Raw genomic sequence first — 26,945 nt, 5'->3', positions numbered from 1 at the left:
AGATTTATGAAAAAACAAAATTTTGGAATCCCCTCCTTGTCGACCTGTGTACACATTACAAAAAAAAAAAAAAAAAAACAACCCTAGGATATAACAAGGTGTACGGCACAAAACTAGCTGGCTGAACTCCTCAGTGACTCCCCTGCATTCACCCTCAGAATTTCTCTCTACTCCTGGCAAAAAGTAAGCAAACAAATACAAACCCAGAAATCTATTTTGTATGTGTATGTAAAATGTGCACACCACAGTGCAAATATGTAATCATAGCTTTTAAATGTGCACGCTTGGCAGTTAGGTAATATCACTGTAATCGTTAGGTGAAATTTCAATCCCTTTGATGAAGACACCATCTTTCAGTCAAGCCCTGACAGAAAACCTTTGATTACTGTTAGACCCCTCCCTCCCTAGTCAGCTGCTGAGCTCCATCCGGAGGGATGGAGGCTCTCCCTCTCTATCATAGCTAAGCGTTCCCAGACCCAGGAGAAACCCTGGGTTCTTGCAGAGCACTCAAAGTGCAGAGAAGTGTCCCAGCTCTGCAAAGGGCAGCTGGAAATGGATTTAAAATGGCAACGCGGACCAATCAGCGCTGCCGCGCCAAAGCAGACATTTACACGCGCCTCCTCCACATGCACAGCGGAACCTGGCGGTGCCTAACTCCTGCTAAGGGCTGCAAAGTAGGCGTTTTTATTCCTCGGTGGTCTGTATCTCTGAAAAAAGAAATTCTTCCCCAGGTGAAAGTTTTTATTTTGGAATTAGTCCAAAATAATTTTGGGTGTGATGTGTGAAAATCTGAACCTAATTTTTTCGGAGTTTTGTGTTATTCAAGGATGAAAAGAGGTACATTTAAAAATGTACTCCACCTTTTAAAAATGGACTGTAGCCATTATGGTGTTCACATAACTCAGAAACAGCCCAGGCTATAAAATTAGGACTTGGCAGAAAGAGAGTTCTCAGGCAGAAGGTTAAATCGAGGTAAACTGAAGGGAGAGTTGGGCAGTTAGTGCAATTGTGGTCTTACGAATCTACGAGGTGCCCTTTACCCTGCGAATGTCGGATCCCCGGGGAGGGGTTGGGGAGCGAACTTCGATCGCCTCTAGTCTTTCCTGGAGAAAAAATTTCAATGAAGAAGCTGGCGCGCTCTGTGTGTGCACATTGTTTGCATGTGTCTGCGAATGTGCATATCTGCGTGCCTGTGTGTGTGTGTGTAAATGCGCGTGTTTACAACCGCATGCGTGCCCCCGTGTCCACGTGTATCTGCGTGCAAGTGTGCATGTGCTTACACGCGTGTTCGTGTGTATCTGCGTGCATGTGTCCGTGTATGTGCGCGCTCGCCCTCCCGAAGGCTCTGTGGTGAGGGCATTCCGAGGCGGAGTAGGGCTGTCAGGGACCCTCTTCCACTCCACTGCAGTCCCTTCCCACTCACAGCGCTGCCTCGGGTGCAGCCTAGATGCTTCCTGCAAAGTGTTGGCTCGGCACGGTGGAGGCGCAGGTAAAGGCCGAGCCCCGAAACGTGGCTCCGAGACAGTCTCATTCCCTCGCCTTCCCAGGACAACCGTCCACGGGTGACCTCGAACGGTGGGTGGGGCTAGGCCCACGGCGAGCCTGCCCGGGATCCCCGGCCTGTCCCTTTAACCCCGCCGCCGGGCGGGAGCACGTGAGCCGGGCTCCGGGTGGCACCCGGGCGCCGCCGCCGCCGAGGCAGTTGTATTTCGAACGCTGCCTCTGGCTAGCGGCCAGGCGCCTTGGCTCCGGGGTCCGCCTGGCCTCCCTCCTCCTCATACTTTTCTTCCTGCGCAGCCCCCTCCCCTTTATCCGCCCACGATTAGAGGTGGGTACTCCCCCCCCCCACCAGCGCAAGAGCGCGCACGCACACACACCACACACACTCACACTCACACACACTCATCCCACTTGAATCTTGGGGTAGGAACTCAGAAAACTTTCAGCCCGGGCAGCGCGCGCTTGGTGCAAGACTCAGGAGCGAGCAGCCCGTCCCCCTCCGACTCTCCGGTGCCGCCGCCGCCGCCTGCTCCCGCCACCCGAGGAGGCGCGGTGCCACCCACTGCTCTGTCCTCTGCCTGTGCTCCGCGCCCGACCCTATCCCGGCGGAATCTCCCCATCCTCCTTTGCTTTCCGACTGCCCAAGGCACTTTCAATCTCAATCTCTTTTCTCTCCCTCTCTCTCTCTCTCTCTCTCTCTCTCTCTCTCTCTCTCTCTCTCTCTCTCTCTCTCTCTCTCTCTGCGGAGCAGGGTTGGGGGGAAGAGGAGGAGGAATTCTTTCCCCGCCTAACATTTCAAGGGACACAATTCTCTCCTAGTCTCTTCCCTTTCCAAGCCGCTTCCGAAGTGTTCCCGGTGCCCTCAACTCCTGATCCCAACCCGCGAGAGGAACCTCTGCCACCTGAAAGCCTCTCTCCCTTCTCCCTCGCTTCCCTCCTCCTCTCGCTACCTCCACCTCCACCGCCACCTCCACCTCCGGCACCCACCCACCGCCGCCGCCGCCACCGGCAGCGCCTCCTCCTCTCCTCCTCCTCCTCCCCTCTTCTTTTTTTGGCAGCCGCTGGACGTCCGGTGTTGATGGTGGCAGCGGCGGCAGCCTAAGCAACAGCAGCCCTCGCAGCCCGCCAGCTCGCGCTCGCCCCGCCGGCGTCCGCAGCCCTATCACCTCATCTCCCGAAAGGTGTTGGGCAGCCCCGGGGCGGTCGAGGCGAAGCGGCTGCAGCGGCGGTAGAGGCGGCGGGAGGCAGGATGAGCGCACGCGGCGAGGGCGCTGGGCAGCCGTCCACTTCAGCCCAGGGACAACCTGCCGCCCCCGCGCCTCAGAAGAGAGGACGCGGCCGCCCCAGGAAGCAGCAGCAAGTCAGTACGCGGGCGCGGAGGGGGCACCAGCCCACTCCGTTTCCCCTGCCGGGGCCCCGCCACGCGCGGGGCGGCCGGAGCGCGGGAGCCCAGTCGCCGCAGCCGTCGCACGCTGCCCGCTGACCGGCGGGGGGGAGCGGCGGAGACCCCACGAGTGCGCCGCGCAGCCCCGGGGCGCCAGCGCCCCTCCGGGCGGGGAGGTGGGGAGCCGCGGCGGGCTGCCGGGGGAAGGCGGGAGGTGGGGTCGGGCGAAGCGCGTCCTCGGACTTTCGCTATTGTGCACCGCCCGGAGTGGCGCGGTGTCGCCCGGTGACTGGAAGCGGCCGGGGTCCGACAAACCCGGGCTCGCAGGCGCTTTCCGAGACGGTTTTGCAACTGCTTGGGGGAAAGGAGGTGCCGGGGACCCAGGCGCTCCAGCGGATCTGGGCTGAAGGGACTGGAGTCCCGGGGGCCGGAGGCTCTTTCTCCCGCCTCCCGGGGCTGCTCGCGGGTCGGGGGCTGGCGCGCCGCAGCCACCCCCTTGGCGCCCTCCTCCAAGCTCTCGGTGGCCCAAGACTCGCGCCCTCCCGACAAAGAACGCATGGGGACCCGGCTGCCTGGTCCTCTTCGGGCTCTTTAAATGTGGTGCGGCAGCCGCCGGAGGTGGCCCTGGGCAGGGGTTACCGGGGAGCCTGGTTCCCCGCGAGACCGGGTTAACTCGTCCCGCCAAGGGCGCGTTGAAAGGAGTGTCCGAGAGAGTGCAGAGTAGCCAGGGTCGCTTCCTCGTCAGGCGCCGGGTCCCCCTTTTGCCCCTGGATCCCGCGCCTCTGAGCTGCAGCCATTAAGTGTTCTTTTCCTAGGCCAGTGGCCGAGGGTTGGGTAGGGGACGATCGAGGGGCGCCCGGGACCCCGCGGAGTGGAGGGTTTTGTCTGCGGATGCAACCAATTAAGCGTGCAGCCGGCGCTTGCAGAGCTGCGCGCAGCGCTCAGGGCTGGGGGTTTTGTTCGCTGTAATTTCCAAGCTGCGGCGGGCAGAGTTGGAGCGGGATATGTCTATTGAGAACATTTAAACTCCACTTCCTCGGGCTTTAAAACTGCTCGCTCCTTAGCCTTAATTCGCTTCCTTCGTGGCAAACAGGCTGATTAGAAAATAATCCCAGAGTCCCAAAGCCGCCCGAGAGCAAGGTGAGGAAATTGAACAATGTTGCTTGCCAGTGCATTTTAGAAAAATTGAGCGTTGTACCTTTTTGAAATCATCAAAGGAAACAAGCCGATTTAGAGGCCCCTGTGTTTTCCCGCTCTGCCCTAGCGACACTTTACACGGCATTTGAATCCTGTTTTACACCTCCCAGGAAGTTTCTGCCCTCCCCCACTTGTTTCCCACTCGCCACCCAGCTCTCTCTGACTCACTAATTGTCCCCCCCCTTCAAAAAAAATTCGAAAAGAAATTACAATGGAGTCTGGAGGTGATTGGATGCTTTACCTTTGAGTTAAGGCAGAGTTCACAAAGAAAGAAAAATGTGTCTCCGATGTGTTTGCTCTCGATGTGCCCACTGGTGCTAGTGGTCCCAACAGAAGCTTGCAGGGAACCTTCCCCAGATTCTCTAAATGGGATGCGAATTTTCATTGAGGACTTTCATGGGTTTTAAGTTAATTAGTCTCACTTAATCACCAAATCTGAATGAAATGTGAATAGATGATTCATTGGATAAATATTTGGGATCTGGAATATTAATCATCGCATTCTCTTAACCACTTGAGTATTTACTACTTGGCATAGGAGCCATTGGAAGTTTTGCTAAACCTAGTGATTGCTTCCATTTCTCATTCCCGGACACTCTATTCCTCCTTATTTTTACCTCCTTTTAGATTTCTCCACTACACCCCCGTAAGACTTTTCTCAAAAGAGAGTTTTGAAGAAAATGTTTATTTTTATCAAAAGATATTTAAATTTAGACTGGAGACCATGCCAGCATCTCCAAAAGGAAGTGGAGAATTGAAGCGATTAACTAGATAATTCAAGCAAAACCTCCCACCATATATTTACCATAATTATTTGGAAATTTTAGGGGGAATGGAGTTATTTTGAATTGAAGAACTTGAATAATTGCTTCAGCATTTCACTCAGAAAGTGTCAGTTGAATCATAATCCACCTAGAAGGCAGGTATACAAAGATGATTAAAAGCCACCTTTTCAATATGGAAGATTGTTGAAACATCTATGATGTTAGCTTCATATTTCTGTTTGAAATGCTAGTATAATGGAGAGTGGTATTCGTTTAAAATGCTTATTATTCCTATGAGTTGCCAAATGCACAGCCCTGTAAATTTTACACCTTAAAAGTATATGACTTTCTTTCTAGAACATGCAGCCTCTTCAGCCTTTGTTACCATTTTAGGTTCGAAGTAGAATCTAGTTTTCATATACAAAATAGAGTTTCCTCTTTGAACCCTTGGATGAAAAGTATAGTTATTTCCTCTTTCTGTAAACTCTGTACCATCATCATCCATTTATGCTTGAACTGAATGTGTTCCAACAGCTCTTTTGACCAACACATGCAGAAAATATAGCTAAAGAGTCAGGGTCAATTTCTTTCAGACGTTCTTGCCACAACAGCATTTTTTTTCCCTCACAATTAGGAACCAACCGGTGAGCCCTCTCCTAAGAGACCCAGGGGAAGACCTAAAGGCAGCAAAAACAAGAGTCCCTCTAAAGCAGCTCAAAAGGTGAGATTTCTCAAGTCAAGCTCTCCTAACTTCATCAACGACTACAGGAGCCTCCTTGTAACTTTCCCATTCTAACTCTGCACCTAGAAACTTGTCCCAACTGGGTAACCCAAGACTCATTTCCTACATTTAACATTAGTTAGATGGGGGTTAACGTTTTTTCTAAGTAGATGCTCAGCATTAAAAGTTTATGAAGATACTTAACAGTCTTGTTTTGAAACAAACAGCTATCAAATAATTTGAACCTTAAAACAGGGGTAGAAGTGAGGAAGGAAGGGGGGTGGAGAATGACACAATTAATATTTGTACCAGTTGTAAACAGTTAAAAACAAATCAAAACTATAGATTTTGTCTGGTGGTAAAGTTTTTGCAATTACCTCTGAAAAATGATAGAGATTCATTTACTTTGTGTTTATTACATGGCTACTGCACAGCAAATCCCCCTAGTAAAGTACTTTGCCAAATAGATGATAATTAGAAGTAAATCTAGTTGTGGGATAGTGGAAAAAATTTGTGAATTTTACAGCTTTAATTGTGATAATAAAGTATACTGTTTGTTTCACAATAAACCTGTGATATAGTATAATCTCAAAAAGCCTTTCATCAACATAGAGTTGTCTGAATTGGACAATGAGACTTTTTTTAAACAAATATTTGGCTCATTTAATATCTCTTTTTGGGCAGAATACAACCCAGTTAAGTGTGACATTCAGTTTTCTTAATAAATTTAAACTTGCAGTTTAAGATGACTTAAGGTTGGCCGTGTTTAAGCTAGCAAAGAGGAACTATGTCAAGGTTAATGCATGTATAGAGAAGTACCAGTCACTTTTTTGGCTTTATAAATAAATTGGGGGAAAAAGTTTCTGCATTTTATTTGTAGGTTTGTATAGTAATTGAGAACAAAGTTTCAAAAATCAGAAGTAAATTTGGATACACCTTTTCAACGGATTTGAGTACACCATGTACAGTATTTGTTAGAAAGGACTATATGCTCATTGTTTGGGGATTCATGTTTTGTGTGGTTTTCTCTGTGCCTTTGGGTACGAACTGTAATATGTGTGATGGTTTTCAGTGTTGTACGCTGCCACAGCAACTAACAGCACATTTAAAGTTTTAGGAAGTAATTATGAGTTCTTGTCTGTATTAACAGTTTTGAACAGAATCAAGGGAGCATATTTCTAATATATTTAAATTTAATTGCTTCTTAGAGTTTAGATTTAATTGTATTTCATAATCAATCAATAAACTTTAAAATAACTCTAAGTGACCATGTTATTTAAAAATGGCAATGTGTAATCTGGTATTCCTAATATGAATACTTTGTTTCATTTTACCTCATTTGTAAATTAACTAAAAAGGACTGATTTTACCAAGGAGTTTTTCTATGTTGCATAAGTGTGGAGTTTACCTAATTTACTTTTATTCTAAGGAGTTGCACAAATGAATATCTTGTGAGGTGGCTAACATACGTTTAAGCCATGCTGTAATTCCTCTGAAAAATCCATCATGATAATATCTCCTAGGAAGAAATCTTTAAATTTCACTATAAATAAGTAATTTGACATTCAATACTAAAAAGGAAAATAAATTGTCTCCCATGTTTCACTGTATTCCATGTTTTCTGAATGAATAGAAGGAAATATTCCCATAACCTCCTCTTCATTTTAAAAAGCTTACCATGACTAAGGAAATTTGTATTGAGAAAAGGGAAGCTAAGAACTCTGCCTAATTTACCACCTAAAGCAAAATTTTTTAAGTTGATCTATTCCTAAATAAGGGTGGATTTATTTTTAGTGACTCTAGTGACAGGCATTTGTAAATGACCCCCCAGGCCACTCATCTTTCTGAAAATTTTTCATGTGTATGTATACATTATTCCAATGTCCAAAACAGAAGTAGGCTTTCTTTTTTCTGAAGAAGTCCTTCTCTAGAATCTTTCATTCTTTCAGACAACATTATTTCCCACAATGCTATTATAAAAATCCCTCTTGTAATAAAAATGAATAAATACATTTGCCCATAACATTACTGTTATTTGTCTTCAGTTTTATAAATTACGCTTCATCTGGAGAAGATAATACCTTGCAAAATAATGAATGACATTGATGAATTGTTCATGGCATGTGTAAACTTAGGGTATTTTCACTTTCAAATCAGAATTTGTTGAGTATGTTACTATTCTATATAAACAAGATTTTCAAACATATTTGTTTATTAAGCATATATAGTATTCTAACAAAACATATGTTTGTCAGGATTTTGAAATGCAAATCTTTTTAGAAAAAATTATATTGTTCATAGCACATAAGATAAACATACCCCGTGAGACTGACCAGAGTAGATATGAGAAGTCTTCTATGAGTAACAAAGTGGGTGTTTTCCTGTAAACTGAGACCCATCACAGTGAAAAATACATTGCAAAGACTGGTAAGTATATGAGAAGAAAGAATACTAAAATTAGAGGATCTACAGTGCACACTGAAATCCTGATGGTTATATGCTTAAAATTTCTTGCTGCTTGGAGTTTCTTGACTAACAAAGTTTATATTTGGACTCAGCAACTGGCCTTGGGACATTTGAAAACAAAACTGTTTATTAGAAAATTAACAGTGTGAAACTGGACAATACATGCAGAATATTGCAAGACCAAGTGAATGACTACCAAATTAGCCATCACTTTAATTTCAAATCATATGCAGTAGAAAATTAATTTATATTATATGTAAAACAAACATATTTATAAAAACACAATTTGCTGTTTTTGGAACTTTTGGAAGAGAATATAATTATTCTTCAGTCTACTTAATATTCCATTAAAACTAATTACTATGCATGACCATTGTGTGACAATGCTAGTCATTTCTCAGAACTCCAATCTGAGTGCTTAAAATTTGTCCTTGAATAAGCTTCATATAGTTACCTGAATAAAAGAAAAGAAATCAGAAGTTAACGTTTTCCTGAATAATTAATTTGTCCATGTGTGTATATGTCTGTGTGAGCATGTCTTTACCCTTTTATTTATTTTTTGGTCTGAGATACACCTATAACCAGTTATGTCTTAATTTCCTTTTTTGTTTTGTTTTGCTTTGCTTTACTCTCCTCATTGTGCTGGATGGAAATCTTAGCATTTTCACAGCTCCCAAATGTTTAGAGAGAAAGAAGTTATAATCTCCTTTAGTTTAGGGTTTTGTTGTATTTTTTTAATCATGACAATACTGGAGGGGTTGTCACTAATCCTTCAGTGTTGAAGATCTCAAATCAAATTCATTAAAAAATTCTAAGCCAATTCTCATTCACGTATTTTTAGGAAAATTTTTTTTTCTGAGGTTGAATTAAATTTTATTGGAAAGATAATGAAAATTTTGAAAAAAGGTCTCAGGTGTAAGATAACCCTACTTCATCATGTCATATGTTTGCTTTACCACCCTTTTGACTTTAGGTGTAATGGCCAGATCTAGGGAGCAAAGTACAGAATGAAAATATCTAGATAAAGTAGCTATAGTTAAAATAATGTGTTCAGAGCAAATGTTTAATCTCTATGTTCAATTTGCTGTAAAAAGAAGGCCTGAATTAATTAGATACTGTAAAGACTACTCCATGCTCTTCCTAATCATTTACACTCCTAGAAATGTGGTTTGCTTTTCATAATCATTACCAACACCAGTCACGGATGTTTTAGGAAGAGAGAAGATGAGTTTTAGTTACCATTTCAGATAAATCATTCAGCATAGATGCTGAGTGAGGACAGAAATTTCTTCAGAATATAGCAGGCCTAATTCAAGGGAGAAACCAAAGGCATTATTATAGGTGAGTTAAGAAAGGTAACATTGTAAGTTATCATATAATTCTGGCCTAAGGTTTCTAAATTAAATTACTATGATTTAGTTTAATTCCTCTGTGTTTCAATGGGCAGGTAAGTTTCACTGTGGGATTCAGGGCCCTATCTGAGGATACAAATGAATTCAGGCAGGTGCAATTAAGTAAAGCCCAATTGTTGTTCCATTATCTTGATATTTTAGGCTGACTTACCTAAACAATTGACTCATTTTTTCTTTCATTTTGCCAGGGAAGACAAAGCCTTACTTAATGCATCAGCACATTCTATCTGGCAGTGCTTTAAATCCTCACAGATTATGATCCAAATATGAGATTAAAATACATTTGAGTTATCTTATGAAGTAATTTTATTTCAAGGGACCCATAGTTCTACTTCTCTGGAAGCTCTCATCCTTCTGAACTCTTCTGAACTTGAAGGCTTCTCATTTCTCTGGCTGACCTACATTCCTGGCTCATTTTTATCTCAAGTTCTCAACAGATCGTTTTGCTGAGAAGATAGAATATACCAGATTGGTATTCCATTGCATTTCAGTTCTTTCTTGAGAATAGATGGGTGTTGAAGAGCACTTTATGTCGGTTAAATCATTCAAACCTGTCTTGTCTTGTTACTTGACTTTCTGCAGTTCCCAGAGCAGAAGGCACAAGGTGGAAACTGAATTTAATTTCACTGTCCTAGATTCTGAAGGTTTTAGTTATGAATCTTTGTTCTGCCAACCAGGAGAAAAGGGGAAATGGAGAACTATCTGTTAGCACATTGTGTTATTTCACATTGTTTTAATGCACTGAGCAATTTTGAATGGCATATTCTATTTAATTTAGGGAAGAGTAGTGCAGGCATTCTCTTTTGTCTAGGATAATGTTTGCTCAGAAGGTAACTCCTGTGAGCAATAGCAATGATCTCTTGTATCATTGCTATTGATTTTTCTGATTACAAAAGAGGTAGAGGGAAGACTTGGAGGAGAATCCTAAACTTTGAAAATGATAACTTTGCTTGTCATTCTGGCTTTGGTTTTAACTTAGTGTTTGTATACAGGAAGATAAGCATGCGCAAAATAAGGACATACCAGAGTCGACAGTGATGGCTAACTTCGGTAATAAGCAGGAACTACAGTGCGTGATGGGAGTTACTTATGTTTCCTATTGGAAAATGTATTGTGATAGCAACTTGTAATGTCTTTTCAAGGCTAAAAGTGTTGCATATAAAATTAGGAAACTCACAGTACTGGATTATCAAAAAGGTAAAATGAGAATTTCCTCAGTGCTTAGTAGGACTGATTGATACAGTTGACTGATGTCAGTGTACGTTGATTTATACTGTTTATATATTTAAAAATAGCATCTGAAGGAAATAGAATGTGCTTTCTAGGCTTTGGATAGTGGGCTTCATGCAAATCAAGATACAGGCAAACAAAACAGGGCACCATCATACCAAATATTTTTCTAGTCCTTTTTTTGTACAGATGCACTGATGAATTTGCAATAGGGGAATTCTGGCTGTATCACAGTACATAAAAAAATACTATGAGAGAACCTATAATAGCAAAAAATTAATAGCCATCTATACCTGACTGTGAAGTCAGAATTGAATTATTCTTAGTTTCTAACCTCTGCTTCTTGCCCATGTGTTTATAGGAAACTTGGAAATATATTGCTTTAATTAATTTGATTTTCACCCTAGAAGGTTATCTTCTATTTTTTAAATTTTCCCATAGCAGTTTTATTTTATACGGGAATAGCTGTCCAAAAAACAGACATTTTACTGCCTTGAAGTCCGATTGGGTCTCAGTTCTACTACCTGTGAACATGGGCAGGTTGCTTAATCTCCCGTTTGTAAAATAGGGGAAGTAACAGCTGCCCTGCCCTACTTAAGTAAGATAATACTTGGAAAGTCATTTTGGAAAACTTATAGAATTGGTAAGTATTATTTTTGTGGGTAGCATTTTAAAATAAGCGGAGGGCAAACAAATTACATTTGACTACTTGCTAAATGCCATAGCTTTTGTCAGGCTCTTTACATGTATATTAGCTCCTTTAATCCTCTGATTTAGGCATTTTGGCGTTCATTCCACAAATGAGAAAACTGTGATTCAACAATGTAAACCAGGACATGTCTGATACTCAACTCTAGTAAATGGTAGCACATGGGTTTGAATTCACTTTAATTGTAAAGCTTGGACTCTTTCTACTACTATGTGCTGCTGAATGTTCTGTAAAATATTTGTTACCAGGTAGATTTCTGTTATCTCCAGTGACCTGAAATGCAGGTTGGAAATTAGGCTTTGAGAGACCTTTGAAGGGCCACTCCAAAGGTTATAAAAGGATTGGAAATGTATACCTTCTGTGACTGCTACCCACCAAGACTTCTGGCTCCCAAATAGATCACAGCGCTATGTCTTTAGGGATTGCAGCAAATCCAGAAATTTTCTTCTTTGTTAAATGAGAGGGCTAGGTGAAATTAGTTCTAAAGTTTTACTGAACTCTGGAATTCTGAAGAGGGAACTAAGCCACATATATAATATAAACACGTTTCCTTCCTTTCTTTCTTCGTTTTCTCTTGCCCTCCCTCCCTCTCCTCTTCCTTCTTCCTTTTTCCTTCCTTTCCCTCCCTCCCTCCCTTCCTTCTTTCCTACCTTCCTTCCTCCCTTTCTTCCTCCCTTTCTCCCTTTCTTCCTCTCTCTCTGCCTCCCTCCCTCCCTTCCTCAACAAGTATGTAGTGAACACGTCCTGTACACCAGGCAGTAGTGCTAAGCACTGTTTTTAAGCTCAAGAGATGTGTTTGCTAATTTCTTTCCTAATTCGTTTTTAAAATGTGCAGTACATTGAAGAGCCTGGAGTACCAAAACTTCTTAGAGAAAAAAATAATCATATTTCCCATTTAACATTTCTCCCAATCCTCATGGACTTGCTTCTAAATATCTCATAAAATTAAGTATACAGTTTTGAATCTAAAATGTAAAACATAAAACATATGAATGAGGGCAAACAAGGGGGAAATGACACTTTTAATGAGATATGATTGTTGTAAATATTAGTGTAATAGTGCTGGTAAGAGTCTGAAATTTCAGTTCTTACAAATGAGAATTCCTACCATCTCTCCCTTTTCTCTCGATGTGAACAATAAATAGAATTAGTTATGTCTGTTATACATGGGCTTGCAGTATAAAACCAAATTCTATTCTGGCAAAGGAAAACCAAATATACTCTTCTACAGTATTGCATATGTTAAAACAAAACAAGCCCCCTGAATGTTTTGTTTGTCTTTTTTGAAAAATAATATCCTGAAGAGCATTAAACACAGGAAAACAATACTAAAGCTGGTGTTTTCCAATATGCAAAAATCCTGGATCTAAGTTGGTTTACAAACTGAAACCCTAACTTGTTTTGCAGACTTTGTGGAGTTTGATTAGAATGATTAAATAATGTGGGTTTTAAAGAACAATGAAAACCTCCCAGATCGTCGCCACATAGCACAGCTAATGTGTTTCTCCTAGATTTAGTCTCAGAAGAGGGTTTCATTTTACATGTAACACTGGCCTGAACGACCAAGGAGCAAGTTTGCTTTTAACAAGTCCGAGTGATAATCGTGATATTATGCCCTTCAGTTAATGGTGCAAATTTTATTTCTCAATAGGCTTTTTATAAATGAGATGCTCATTTAAAACTCATGTGCAGGGCTTTTTCTGTTTTTGAGAGATTTGCGTTTTCTGACTTTGAAATGCAGTGAAACCCTTTTAGAAAAAAAAAAAGAAAACAAACCTCTCCCTTCAATAGATTTTGATACACCAGGATCGCATCATGGCCCCTGAAACATAACAACCTCACAGAAAAAGCCTGGTGTAGCACTGTTAGTTCCTAAAGTCAATAGCCTCCTTCTCCCACCCCCACTTTGCACCCCCATTCCCATTAAAAAGGATTTCTATTTTCCATGTTTGTATAATTTACTACTGGGTAAACTGTGCAATCTTAACAGTTGCTCCCAAAGATTAAGTCAGATGCTGCTTCTGTGCTAGAGAACTCTGTACTTGTGTATAACTCACTATGCAATAGCCAAAAGATTCCTTAAAAGCTTCATTCTAAAGGTGACAGATGGGTGTCATGGAATACTTGCATTGACCAAACCTTCTGTGAGAGGGAACTAACTTGAAGAAAAACTCCCTTTAAGGGTTCCATCTAGTTAGGAGTGAAAGAACACTTACACGGAGCACCTCATGGGAGGCAGGCACTTTTAAGTACCTCGAGGAATGATGTCTCACAGGAAGTGTCATCTCCATTTTACAGATGAAACCAAATTGAGGTCTTCAAGGACCTGCCCAAAGTCATAAAACTAAAATGGCAGAACAGGAATTGGAATCTAAACTTTCCAAGGTAGAGTCTGTGATCTTCTCAGGACACCTCCCTCTCTCCATGAGGCAATGCTCTGAAGAGGGTATGATTTACTTGGCACTCTGGGCTTTCACTCAATTCATGCCCTTGGAACTGAAGGTAAGACAATGACCTCTGACAATAAATGATTCCCTTGTGGAGCCATTCAAAAGTAATAAACAATGATTCAGAGGGTACAAATCTGATGGTTAGATAGAACTCCGAAAGGCTACCAGGTTTCCTTTTGTTCTGGGAAATTAACTGAATCAGTGACAATTTTAGTCTCCTAACGTATGTTTTATGGTAGCAAATGCCTGTATCCTAAGGGGGAGTAGCATTGTTAAAAGGATAGGAGCACAGTCTTTAGAGTTAGACAAAACGGGGTTCAAATCCCAGGTCTGCCACTTTGTGTGTGACCTTGAGCCAGTTGTATACCTAACCTATCTAAGACTTAGTTGCTCATCTACAAAATAAGAGAAATGAGAATATCCACTTCATAAGGCTGCTGTAAAGATTAAGTGCCTGGGATATTTTAAATGCTCAGTAAGTGTGAGCTAACATTATAATCACATAGAGTTTGGGTTAGTTCATGGGACCTGTTGGTTAGTTCATGGGACCTGTTGACCTAGTAATGCCAGATCAGGGAGATACTATTTGGTGAGAAATGTTGTGGCTTATTTTTCTGTTAACTACCTGTGTGTCTGCTGCCTGCCTATCCATCTATCTATTTGTCAACTATCATGTAAATCTATTTTTACCAGGCAGATTGAAGAGAAAAAGAGAAAATTTTCATTTGGCAGTGTAGACAGTCAGTATCACTGTACCAAGTGCCCCACTGGCTGCTGACTCCGATAACAGAAGTAAAATGTGAAACAAGGTATCCTGGTTCAGGTTACCCGTATTTGTGTGTTAATATAGCTGTGGATGATTCTTATACATGGAACAATATGTGCTAAGCTTTTTTTATCCTAAAAAGTATGAATGTATGCATGTTTTTATAGATGTATGTGGTATGTGTGTGCATTGGTGTGTTGTTATGTTTGAAGATTGGAGTAGGGCTGACAAAAACAGAAAAACTAATTGCTTTATAGATAATGTTAACAACTGTGATACCAGAAAAATCTTCTACGAAGTTAAAGCAGTGAAACAAACTCTCAAGATAAAAGTGTATTCGTGTTAAGTGTGGAATTGTTAATAAAGTACATTTTTAATTAATCATTATTTCTAGGCACATACAGTTTCCGTCACTGGGACAAACTGATGATTTCTGCCTGCTTTTTTTTTTTTTCTCTTTCTGCTTTAGGTGAACTGACTGACAGGTGATTGTTTCAAGCAAGAAACAATAAATTAACCATGTAGAAGTGTGCAAATCTTTGTTATTTTGAATTAGAATGCTTGCGTATTCTTTTTTACATTTAGACTTGTTTTTGACTACCAGTATAGGTAGAAGAGCTTTGTAAATTGTAAAGCAATGTATCAATATTAATTTTTGCAACTTTACTTGTGGCATGGAAAGAATCTTGATCATCTTAAATATTAATTTTCTAAAATACTAATTTGTGTAGTTACAGAATGTGGGGATTTTTTTTTAATATGGACAGAAATAAAAGCAAAATAGCTTTTTAAAAAAAGCATTTTCATGTATTTCAGAAAAAAATCACTATAGCAAGAGTCTTTTAGGGTGAGGGGTTGCATAGATGCCTCTTTACATCATGTAATGAAGAAGAATCTACTCAAAAGTGTGGGAAAAGATTAACCTTAGAGGAGATGGAGTTTGTTAAAACAACCCTGATACATCGTCTGTAAAGCAAAACATTCTTACTTCAAATGTGTTCCTTGGTGCAGTACTTACAAACAATGTCAGGTAGGAAACATAATGACTTCCTTTTTCATTTGCAGAAAGCAGAAGCCACTGGAGAAAAACGGCCACGAGGCAGACCTAGGAAATGGGTGAGTAATAAGATATAATTTTTCTTCTTTTTTTGTAAAGAAAAATTTCTGTTGTATTAAATGAGAAAAGTAACATTTCACCGATTACGTGAATTTCCAACTTCTGGTCTGATGAATCTTTGAAAGAGTTAAGGCAAGAGACAAATTATCACCACTTCCTACCACTAGGCTCCAGGTGTTTACGCAGAACTCTTCTTTCCTGAAGGTGTACTCATTTTCCTATCTCTTATCAACATCAAAAGAGGCTCCACTCTGCCTTCAAATGGGGTAACAATGAGATGACTTGTTCAGTTGGTTGAGTAACTAAAGTTAAAGGGTATTATGAAACCTTGGAAGTTGATTAAAAATGATGATAAAATTCATACGCAATAACTTTTTAATGTCTTTCTTTTCTTTTTCTTTTTCTTTTTTTTTTTTTTTTGGTTTTCTCTATGGCTTTGTTTTGGACACATCTCATTTTCTAGTTGGTTTGTGTTTTCTTTTTCGCATGGCTTTGTTAGGAAGCAAGGGTTTATTTCAAGTTTTTCTTGCTTCCCTTAGTAGCCATTCTCCACATGTAGACATCAGAGACAGCTGTATCCATTCGAGTGCACTTGATCCCATAGACACACAGATCCTGTGGTCACTGAAGAGCTTTGCTAATTTTACTGCTTGAACCATGTTCCCTTGGTTGCTCTGTTACCCATGTTCTTCTGGTCTGTCTTTCCCACTAACAGAAAAGATAAGTCTTAAAAATCAATGAAATCTTTTCTCAGGAAGGGTGAGGGCATCCTTTATACCCAGTGTTGTATATGATGGGTTCTTTGACTTTTCTTTTTCCTCTTCCCCAGTTCATTCTTCATGCTCTAAATTTTAAAAAGGTTTTTTAAAAAAAATGTTTTTATTTTTCTGTTATGCTGGATTGTATGTTCTTGTTTGCCATTCCTCTCTCCTCTAGAGTTCTGTATCACTTTCTATTTATACTTTGGTATTGCCTGTCATTTAATTTATTCATCTTGTATTTTTCCTCTGCTCAACATGTGTTGAGATTAGTTTTCTTGGCCCAAGGAAATGGGATGGTCTGTAGATGAAAAATATCTTGGTGTTAAGGTGTAACCTTAAAGTAAGGGTATTTCATTCAACGTTCTGTTCAATAAATTAGTTCTCTCCAAATCTCCTTATCAAGTGGTGATCACCTAGCCTGTGCTTGATTACCTTTGAAGTTAGGGAACTCGCTACCTCTCAAGACTGCCTCTTTCTTCTAGGAAAGCTCTGAACATTAGAAAATTATTCTGTCTGACTCCCTGTAACTTCTGTCCACCATCTCTAGGCTGTCCTCCTGGGAATATACAGAGTAATTGTTTTCACTTTCACTCATGATAGCCCTGCAAACAGTTGAGGACAATTAACACATACTTTTGGTATGTGTATGTGTTTGTATATAACATATACTCCAGTTTTCTCATTTTTTTCCACATAAAGGAACATTCTTGTTATTCTTTTCTGAGCATGTTTGTTTTTTAATCTTTTGAAAGATGTCATGTAGAACTAAGTATCATATTCCAGGTGTGGGTTCCATAACCAGTGGGTTTATCATCTTCCTTGTTGTACATATGGTTCCAGTTATCCATTGCTGCTTAGTTAACCACTCTAAAACTTAATCATGTAAAAAATATTTATTATGCTCATGGATTCTTTGGGTCAAGGATACAGGCAGGGTAGAGCAGAAGGTCTTGTCTCTGCTCCATGGGATGACTCTAATACTTGGGGTCCAGAATCTGGCACTGTTTTACTTACAGGTCTGGTGCTTTATCAAGATTGGCTGGAAATCTGGGCGGAACTGGGAGTGTGTGCACTGGACCACCCATACATGGCCTCTCCAGGATAATCGGCCTTCTTGCATGCACTCAGGGCTCCCTCTGGGAGTGTTCTGGTAACTGAGGAGGAAGCTGCAAAGCCTTTTTTGACTTAGTCTCAGAAGTCAAAAACTGCTGCTTCCATTATACTGTAGTGAGCACATTGTCGACTAAGTTGATATTGGCATACATATGAAATAGAGACCTGCTGTTTTCTAAGCATCAGAACTCTGAAGGAACATCCCATACCATTGAATTAATTAATAAGAAAGACATACATAATCCTTTTAATAGGCATCATAATAGTAAATAAATGAGCTCTTTGAAGTCATGGGATTGATATGACTAAAATGAAATAAAATAAATTGTAAGCAAGTACAGTGGCAGTTAACCAGCAAAATAACCTCCATCAAATGGGGCCTCTTAACTCTCTCAGCAGCTGTCCTAGAATGGTCACCAATTCACCTCCACAGGTTAGAGTCCTGTCACCGCTCTTCTCAGAACCTTCCTATGGCTCTACAACTGACCAGCTAATTAACCTACAGCCTGTTCTAGTACTTTGAAATCACCCAGTGTACATCTACCTTTCTTTACAGCTTTCTTTCTCACCACACATCCTTACAGCTGATGAATTGCTATCGAGCAAGTAAAGGATTCATGTTTTTTTCTTAATGGGTTTTGCTAATTTAGTGGGTATCTGGATTTCAGGCATCCGATCTTCCTACTAGCTAAGAAGCCCATGTGAGGTGCCCACCACAGAAATCCTTGCCTTTCTGAGAATAGCTGGGCCATTTTCTTGACTCTCGTGGTTTCTAATTTTTACTGGCTGTGAGAATGGAAAATATTATGTGGTGAATTGTTACAAGTCCCTGATTTGGTCCCCAAAGAAGAGTTGTTCTACTGAGAAGAGGAAATAAAAGGAAATTGTATATTTTTTCTAGACAGCGTGTTTCCTCTTTGCTTGTATATCTTCTGTTGGGTAGAGTATGCAGCCAGTCACAGCAAGGCATTTTGTTCAATGGCATTCTTTGCTGGAAAGCTTTTACTGAAGAAATAAATCATTGCATTTTCCATAGGAAATGGGCTTATACTTTATAGTAAGTTCAATTCTTTCCAACAGTGTCATTCACTGATTTCCTTGAGTTAGGGATATATTTTTGAACCAACTGGATTCATTAGGTATATGGCTTAGAAGCCAAATTGTTCCCCTTTTATTCTTGTGGGGTGTTTTGCTTTGTTTTAAAGTTCTTTTGCTTTTAAAAATTGTTCCAGTAAATCTTATGGATTCATGTAAGAGGCCTGGGAAAAGATACCTACCAAGGAATCCTCTGATCTGTTGTAAGTGGGATCAGTACCGGTAGGTGTAGGAGAGAAACTTGCATCAGTCTTGCTTCCAGAGGGGATGAAGCATTGGCTAATCCAGTGATCTAATGAGTGTGTTAACTAAATTTGCTTAAGAACAGCTACTACTGTTTACTTTAATTCCCTTCATCTTTTTATTTCTCCCAGTTTGGACTGAATTTCAGATCTATTGTTTTGATGAGGTGGTCTGATTTTCACATGTGTGCATAGAAGAGGCTAAAGAAAGGATGGAGAAACCGGGTCTCTTTTTTTCTGGCTTTTTATAGTTAAGAGCATAGGCTCTGGATTCAGATGGCTTGGGTTCAAATTCTGACCCACCGCTTAGCTAACTGGAATCTTGAGCAAATCACATGACCTTTAAAGGTACAGTTTCCTCATCTGCAAAAGGTACATTTCTCATAGAATTTTAAGGATTAAATGAGATAATGCACACAAAGGGCTTAAAAAAGGGCATGGCACATAGGAAGTGCTCAGTAAATGTTGGAAATTATGATTAATTTCACTGCACACTTTCATGTTGACATTAGCTATAGGCTAAACCTTAATTAATTACAGCCACCAGTAGTTACACATACAATGAAGTGACAGAGTTATATGTCAAACTAACCAGGTACCCTTGATAGTATCGTTATGTCCTCAATATATCTATGCTGAATATTAATCAAGTTTAAGAACTGCTTATAAATAATACTAAAGTACACTTTAATTCTCTTTGCTATTAAGGGGGAATTTTACATTGCAGCTTAGAAGGCTTTCTTCTAATAGAGATTTGGTGTCATGTGGTGTTCATCAGTTTGAAAAGAAGTATTTCTGCTTTTTGCCTCAAGATGTACATACAGAGATGTGCTGATTCTCAGAACCTCTACAGAATTCCATTAGCCAGTTCTGCTAATTGAAATTTGGCATTTAATATTTGCATTTTTCTATTCTTGCCTAGGAAAGAAGCTCATCACATACCTAGTTTAGTGATGGAAAATATTTGGAGAAAGTTTTAGAGAGTGGGGCTCAGGCTCAAGAATACAATGAAGTAATAAAGTTATTAACCTCATGTATGAAATGCTCCAGCCAGATGTGGCTTAGTGATGCAGCTAGTGCTTCAGAGGAAAAGAAGCAAGAACCAACTAAGGAAGAATATATCAATGGAAACAAGTGATACTTTTAGGTGTTTTGTTCTCAGAATATTTTAAAAGAAATGAAATTAGCAACAAAAGAAAAATATTTTCCAATATGAATTAATGGTTTTTAAAAGAAAAAAAAATGTTTCTGGAGATACTGAGATTGACCTAGAAATTGATCCAAGGACCAGATGCGGAAACTTCACTTTAGTTGGTCACTAGAAAGTTACCAGCAATCCCCAGCTGGTTTCTCAGGCTGCTGATTCCCTTTATTTGGTAATGGGGTGTGTGCAGTACGTCGATTAAAAAATATGCATTTCCATTCCATTGCTTTTGAGGGTGGGCAGTTGTCTTTCTCTTATTAAAGAGCTTGTGATACACAGGAAAGTGACATAATTTTATTTATTAGTCAAACATGTGAGGATTCTAGATACACAACAGGACTTTTTTTCCTAGTCCGTAGAAATCTAGAAATTTAAGTGATGATTTGAGGATCAAGAAGGGAGAACTGAGTCAGAATAAAATCTACTATACCCAGACTGATTGGAATTCTTTGGTTTTCTTCTAAAAATCCCAAGCATTAATGTATTAAAGAACCTGGAAATCTGATTTTGAAGCTAAAGCATTAGGTTTTTATGTCCATTACTTTTTCCCTTTGGAGGTTTGCTGCCTAAACACACACACACACACACTCACACACACACACACACACTCTCTCTCTCTCTCTCTCTCTCTCTCTCTCTCTCTCTCTCTCTTTTAGCTGTTTATAATTTAAGACTTGTGTTGTTGAAACTGGCTCATATCTGTAATCCCAGCACTTTGGGAGGCCAAGGCAGGCAGATCACCTGAGGCCAGGAGTTCAAGACCAGCCTGGTCAACATGGCAAAATCCCGTCTCTACCAAAAATACAAAAACTAGCTGAGTGTGGTGGCCCATGCCTGTAGTCCCAGCTACTCTAGAGGCTGAGATAGGAGAATCGCTTGAACCTGGGAGGTGGAGGCTGCAGTGAGCCGGTTGACGGTGTCACTGCACTACAGCGTGGGCAACAGAGTGAGACTCCATCTCAAAAAGAAAAAAAGAAAGAAACTGATATATATAGATATATATATATATATAGATATAGATTAGATATATATATCTGCAATAAACGCAGATTGCAGATAATTGCAACTTTGTTCTGGAGTTGGTGGGGAAGAAATCAGTTTGATATAACATCAAAAACTGTCTGCTAAAGTAATGTGTGAATGTGAAATCATACTCCCTTAGACACTTGCCATTATAACGTGCTTAAAAAACAGGGGATGCTCTCTTTAAAGCAACGGGATTTTTAAAATATATGCTTAGTAATTAGACATAAATTTGCTGATGGATATAATGCATTCAAAGTTGGTAAGTAATATTTTCTGAAACTATCTTTTCCTTTGAAACATTTATGATAAAAATAGAGTGCTTTCCAAATCTTTTCCCTATGGGGAAAAGTAGCTTAAGTTTAGTTTGTTTTAATAGTTTACTGCAAAATTCACTAAATGATTATTTTAAATTGCAAGATTAAATATGAAAACACTAATAAGTCATATATAAAAGGCAAGAATTGAATTTGTTAATGTTTTGATTAAGATTAATGTCTTTTTCATTTGTTTTAATATGTACATGCTATTCTTAATTATTCTGTTAAACGAAGACTTAAAAAAAATAGATTGATAATCTGCCCTACTTGGTCATCCAGTTCCCAGTTTGACATGACCAACCTCTACCAGACCCTAATCATTTAGGATGATAAAGACATTGCAGAGTCTGAAACTTGAGTGGCTTTGCTGCTGTGCCACAATAGCATTGACTATAGCCAAGGAAGAAGGTTTTTCTCGCTTGTGGTGGAGTGGCAAATTCTAGACAAGAGGTAGTTTATAAAAATACCTTGTTTCTCCATATGTTATCAGATCAACACAGTCCTGGCCAAGGCAGTTATCTCAATTTTTAATTCTAATAAAATGACAGATGTAGAATCAGTGACCATTTTGTATGACAACAAATATATGTAAGATTTTCCTTATACACTGTACTATCCCTACTCCCGCACACCTATTTACCTATATTCACCTTACTATAAGTATTTATGGATGGTAGTAAGTAGTTCTAAAAGATTGCAAATCCTCATGCTGTACATCAATAAAATTAATTTGTCTTATTTTTTTTTTACTAGGTAAACAAGTAAAATCATTACTGTATATTCCAGGAGAATATTTTTGTTGTGTTTTGAAGGGTGGAGTCTGTTTTTATCAGGGTTTTTGTTTTGTTTTGTTTTGTTTTTGAGACAGAGCTGTGCTCTGTCATCCAGGCTGGAGTGCAGTGGCACAATCTCAGCTCACTGCAGTTTCTGCCTCCCGGCTTCAAGTGATTCTCCTGTCTCAGCCTCCTGAGTAGCTGGGACTATAGGCACACGCCACCACACCCAGGCAATTTTTGTATTTTTAGTCGAGACGGGATTTCACCAGGTTGGCCAGGCTGGTCTTAAACTCCTGACCTTAGGTGATCCTCCCACCTTGGCCTCCCAAAGTGTTGGGATTACAGGCATGTGCCAGTGCTCAAGGCCTTTAAGATTTTTTTTAAATCAAGAAATTCTTGATTCTAAACTCTTCAATACTGGTACAAACATTTAAACATTTTTGACAAAAGATGGGATGAAATCAAGCCTTCTCCCTGTACTCCAGATTGAAAAAAGGACCTCCGCATTTTGATGGGTTGAATACCTTTGGGCAGGTTGCTTAATTTACCCATGTTTTTTCTCATGTTTGAGTGCCTGACAGGAACATTCTGTCCATAACTAATGGCTGTCAAGCATTTATGGTTGTAAAACACAAAAAGCTTTGCTGCTCCAGCCAGCTCTATCATCCAGGGATTGATTACTGAGTTTGTGATGATCCAGCCTCTCGTCCCCTTCTTTGCTTTGTTTTCTCTGCTCCCCCCTGCTGCCTGCCCTTTGGCCATTTCACTGCTCATTAGCGCCTCCACCAGATGGGGGGCAGGGTCAGGAACAGGGGGTCAGTTCTGGTAAAAGGCTTGGTGAGAAGAGGGCTGAGAGTAACGGCCAACATAAGGTTTTCAGATTATCCACATCCAGTCTCTCCCCCAACCCTGTCCACAGGAATTACTGAATGCAGCCATGACACTGAAATTTGTTTTTCATTAATTGTTTATTCATTCTTATAATAAATGTGGTTTTATAAATTAGTTAAGAAGTTTTTTTCAGTATGTCATAGTAAACAAGAGTCCCTTTTGTGCATTTCCTTAGTAAACGATGAATGGCCGCCGGTCAAGCTTGTTCTGGCAAGTCTTTCGCCTCTGTTCGGATTCAGAAGAACGGCACCAAATCTAGGCTTATGTTAGACTCAGGTTGTGGAGTGTAGTTCTTTCAATTCAGGTTTAGGGAATTTGCCTTATGATGCGGAAAGATTCCTGTTTGGGTGCTAAGAAGGCATAGAGCTAACCCTAACTATATGACCAAGGAAAGCCTGTGTTGTTATGCTTTACTGTAGTTTCAGTGCATTAACTCAGAAAATGCACCTCAAGTGCCTCTTTACACGTGATATGGTGCAGAAGTCACAGCATGTACAGGACAGAGATTCAGACAGAGGCAACTGAAACACTTTTTTTTTGTTTACCTATTTGGTTGCTTGTCCCTTTCTTGGCCAGATGATTTAAACCCCAGAATTCAAGTTCTGAGACCCTTTGATTTTGTGATTTTCCCATTTGTCTAAACATTTTGCCAAAGTCTTTTGACAGTATTATGGATCAAGCCTGTGCTGGGTCCTGGGGACGTCAAGGCTAACAAGATAGCTGGGGCCGCCTTTGGGGAATTTATAGTCTGGAGAGCTCTGAAGAGATAACCTGATGCCTGCCAGGTAGATTATTATTCTGTGCTTCAGATGTTAGGAGGCTAAATTAAATTACAGTTTTCAAGTAATTTGAGCTCTTTAGAATTTAAGTCCTTCCATAGAAGTAATTATGTTGATTTCCAAATCCTAATAACACACTATTTGATTTACCTATATTAACACCATAATTTGGATGTACGTGTATATGTATGCATACATATATATATATATACACACATAGATATGATTTATGAATTGGTTGTACTATGTGCTGTGCACCTGGGGTTACATTCTCTCATTATCACCAGAGCAAAGATTAAAGCTAGTATAAAATGTATACAGATTTGATTTATTAAAGTAGTCAAATTTCATCTAGTTAACATAGGCTTAAAAAGATGGGTGTTTCGTCATCAGATACAGGCTCCAAAAAGAGGGAGAAAAAGGAAATCAGAAAAAAACAGGAAAATTCTATTGAGCCATTCCATATATGGTGATCTTATTTTTCCTCTTTGTGCATACACAGTATAATTTATGTTTATCAAATAATTTTTAAATCACTAGGTCTCAAAGCAACTTAATTATATACTTTAGTATTTCTGAATAGCGCTGCCCTTAGTGTTTTAAAACGAGCTCTTTGAGGGTAGAGTATATATCTCATATTTATCTTCTTATGCTCAGCACGTAGGACATAGGGAATTCAGCAAAGTGATTAAGAGCTCAGACTGCCTGGGTTCAGGTATCAGCTTAATCAAGGCAAGTTGCTGATCGTCACCAGCCCCAGTTTCCCTGTGTGTAAAATAAAGGATAATCATAGTTTTTGTCTTGTAGGATTGTTTCGTAAGAATTAGATGAGAAGCCACCAAAAAAACCTTATTCAGCATGTGGTAAGCTCTCAGTAGGTCATAATTGTTGATGTTAGTACAGTTCCAGGCCCGTAAAGGTACTTACTAAATGTTCGATGAGTAGGATGACAGTTTTTCTTAATTGTGTATAAGGCATGGCCTTTGAATTTTTGTTTTCCAGTAATGAATGTAGATTTGGATTACATTCTCTGACTTTAAAAAAAAAACCAAAAAATTAATGATTGGTATTTCCAAAGAGGCTACACTAGGTTTTTTTTTTTTGTTTGTTTGTTTGTTTGTTTTTAAAGCACTACCTATAGGCATCAAAGCAGTATTTGTAATAATTTTGAATTCCAGCGTATGCCTTTCCACTAAAGAGGTAAGCTGCTAGCCATTATCGCCCAGGTCCAATAGAGACTTTGAATGTCTTGCCCTATTTTAATGTTTCCATTCCTTCACTCCTGGAAATAGCATTCTGCTTTCCAAAATAGACTCTAGTTCTGTACCTTAGAAGGATTTTTGTCACAATTTGGGATCATCAGAAAAACAGAAGACAGCTTTATTGGCTAAACCTCATGAACTAATTATCTAAGGTAGTTTCTCTCTCCCTCTCTTTCTCTCTTTTTTACAAAAACTCATTTTAATGGACTGTGTCTTATTTTCTTTCTGTTAATTTTTAGTACTAACATGAGAATAAAGAAAAGTAAAAAGTCAATCAATAACTATTTGTTTCTTTGACTTCTTTCAAGTGCATCTGAAAACACTTAAAGCGACACATTAAGGCAGTAGGGTGTACAACTAGGGATTCACTGGGGACAAAAATCTGAAACCCTAGGCTCGCGTCAACATGGGAATAAGTACTTCACAGAATAATAGGTAGCAATGTTACATGACTTAAAAGTTTAACCATTACCAATATCAGAAGTGCACATTTACCAAGTTCCCAAAAAACCCAAATATCTTCAATTTTAAGGCAGTGCCTCAGTGCAGCCAGCACTGAATCCCAAGGAGGTGAGATAATAACTCTACGTGCATGGAGGAACATGGAATCATACAATTATAGTTGGTAATGCCCTAGAAGGCACCATTTGTTTTGCAGTGTTTTATCATTGCCTTTTCAGAATGATTCTGATGTCAGAGAAGATTCATCCTACTAAGTTTGTCAGAAACTGATCCTTGAGTATAATTTCCTTATTACAGTGTCTCTGTCCCTACATTTTCTTTCCTGCCATTATTTTCTCAGATAGTCCAACTTCAGTATTCCTTAAATTCTCTAGTGGAAACTTGATGAGGTATTTGCATGCCTGGCCCACTCTCAGTTGATAGAACTGGGGGTGGGGTTAGAATGTATGAACATGGCAATCTCTGTGTTCCCTCATTCTCTTCCTGAAACTGGATGCACACCTTATGGATTTTAAGGAAAGGATGGATAGGCAGCGAGTGATAATGCTGTCCATCTTATAACATGTTCATTCTGGTGCTATTACTAACTCTTAAATTTCTCTTTTAAGAGAAAGTATAGTTTGATTTACAAATCAATAAATAAATTCATAAATAAATCCCTTATTCCCCTTACATATCTTTGGACTATAGAGTTTCCATATATATTTGGTGAAAATTACCTCATTCCCAATCCTAATTCTCCTTATTGTAATTTCTTTCATAGCAATGTTATAGAGTTTAATGACATTGTTTGGATTTGCTTTTGAAATTTTCCTAAATGTGAGTGCTCATTTCCAGACTGCCAAACCAAGAAAATGGTAGGCTCTCTATTTTTATTTAGTGACTCCTTTCCTCTATTAGTAATTGGCTTTTTTTGTGAGCATTAAAATTCGTCATCAAATCAGCCAGGCTTAAAGTTTTGTGCCTTCCATCTTGTTTAGACAATTGATGAGCTACATAAAACTGTTTAAAATCCATAATTTTATAAACAACAAATTGGTAATTTTTTCTAACATGTAATCCACCTTGCTATTAAATTACTCATCTTAGTGGAGATCAGTTGGGATCATTTTCAACTGTTAAGCTCTATGAGAACAAAACTGTTACAGCTGTGACCCTACTTGCACTATTGGAAGTTCTTAGGGGTCCATAGTATTTACAGGAAACTAATTCACGCTAAACTCACTGGTACTGCATTGTTTCCCACTATGATAAAGCAGATGGGTTATGTACATTATTGCTTTAATAGAGTGATCAATGCA

The 26,945-nt window shown here is 39.7% G+C and overlaps 1 protein-coding gene across 3 annotated transcripts in view; it reads left to right on the top strand.

The window, feature by feature from the left end:
* Positions 1-1,908: 1,908 nt before the first annotated feature.
* Positions 1,909-26,945, top strand: part of HMGA2 (high mobility group AT-hook 2) — a 135,539-nt gene continuing 110,502 nt past the window's right edge. For all 3 annotated transcript variants that reach the window (XM_032288259.1, XM_032288265.1, XM_032288273.1), the window contains exons 1-3: positions 1,909-2,860; positions 5,480-5,566; positions 15,665-15,715. In XM_032288259.1, coding sequence (XP_032144150.1) covers positions 2,750-2,860; positions 5,480-5,566; positions 15,665-15,715 — 249 coding nt within the window. In that variant the 5' untranslated portion in view covers positions 1,909-2,749. The remainder of the gene's footprint in view (positions 2,861-5,479; positions 5,567-15,664; positions 15,716-26,945) is intronic.

Source organism: Sapajus apella, unplaced genomic scaffold, assembly GCF_009761245.1.
Source record: "Sapajus apella isolate SASKATOON/1434 unplaced genomic scaffold, GSC_monkey_1.0 scaffold2, whole genome shotgun sequence".
In the NCBI taxonomy this organism is placed as follows: Eukaryota; Metazoa; Chordata; class Mammalia; order Primates; family Cebidae; genus Sapajus; species Sapajus apella.
This window is presented reverse-complemented; position numbering and strand designations above follow the sequence as displayed.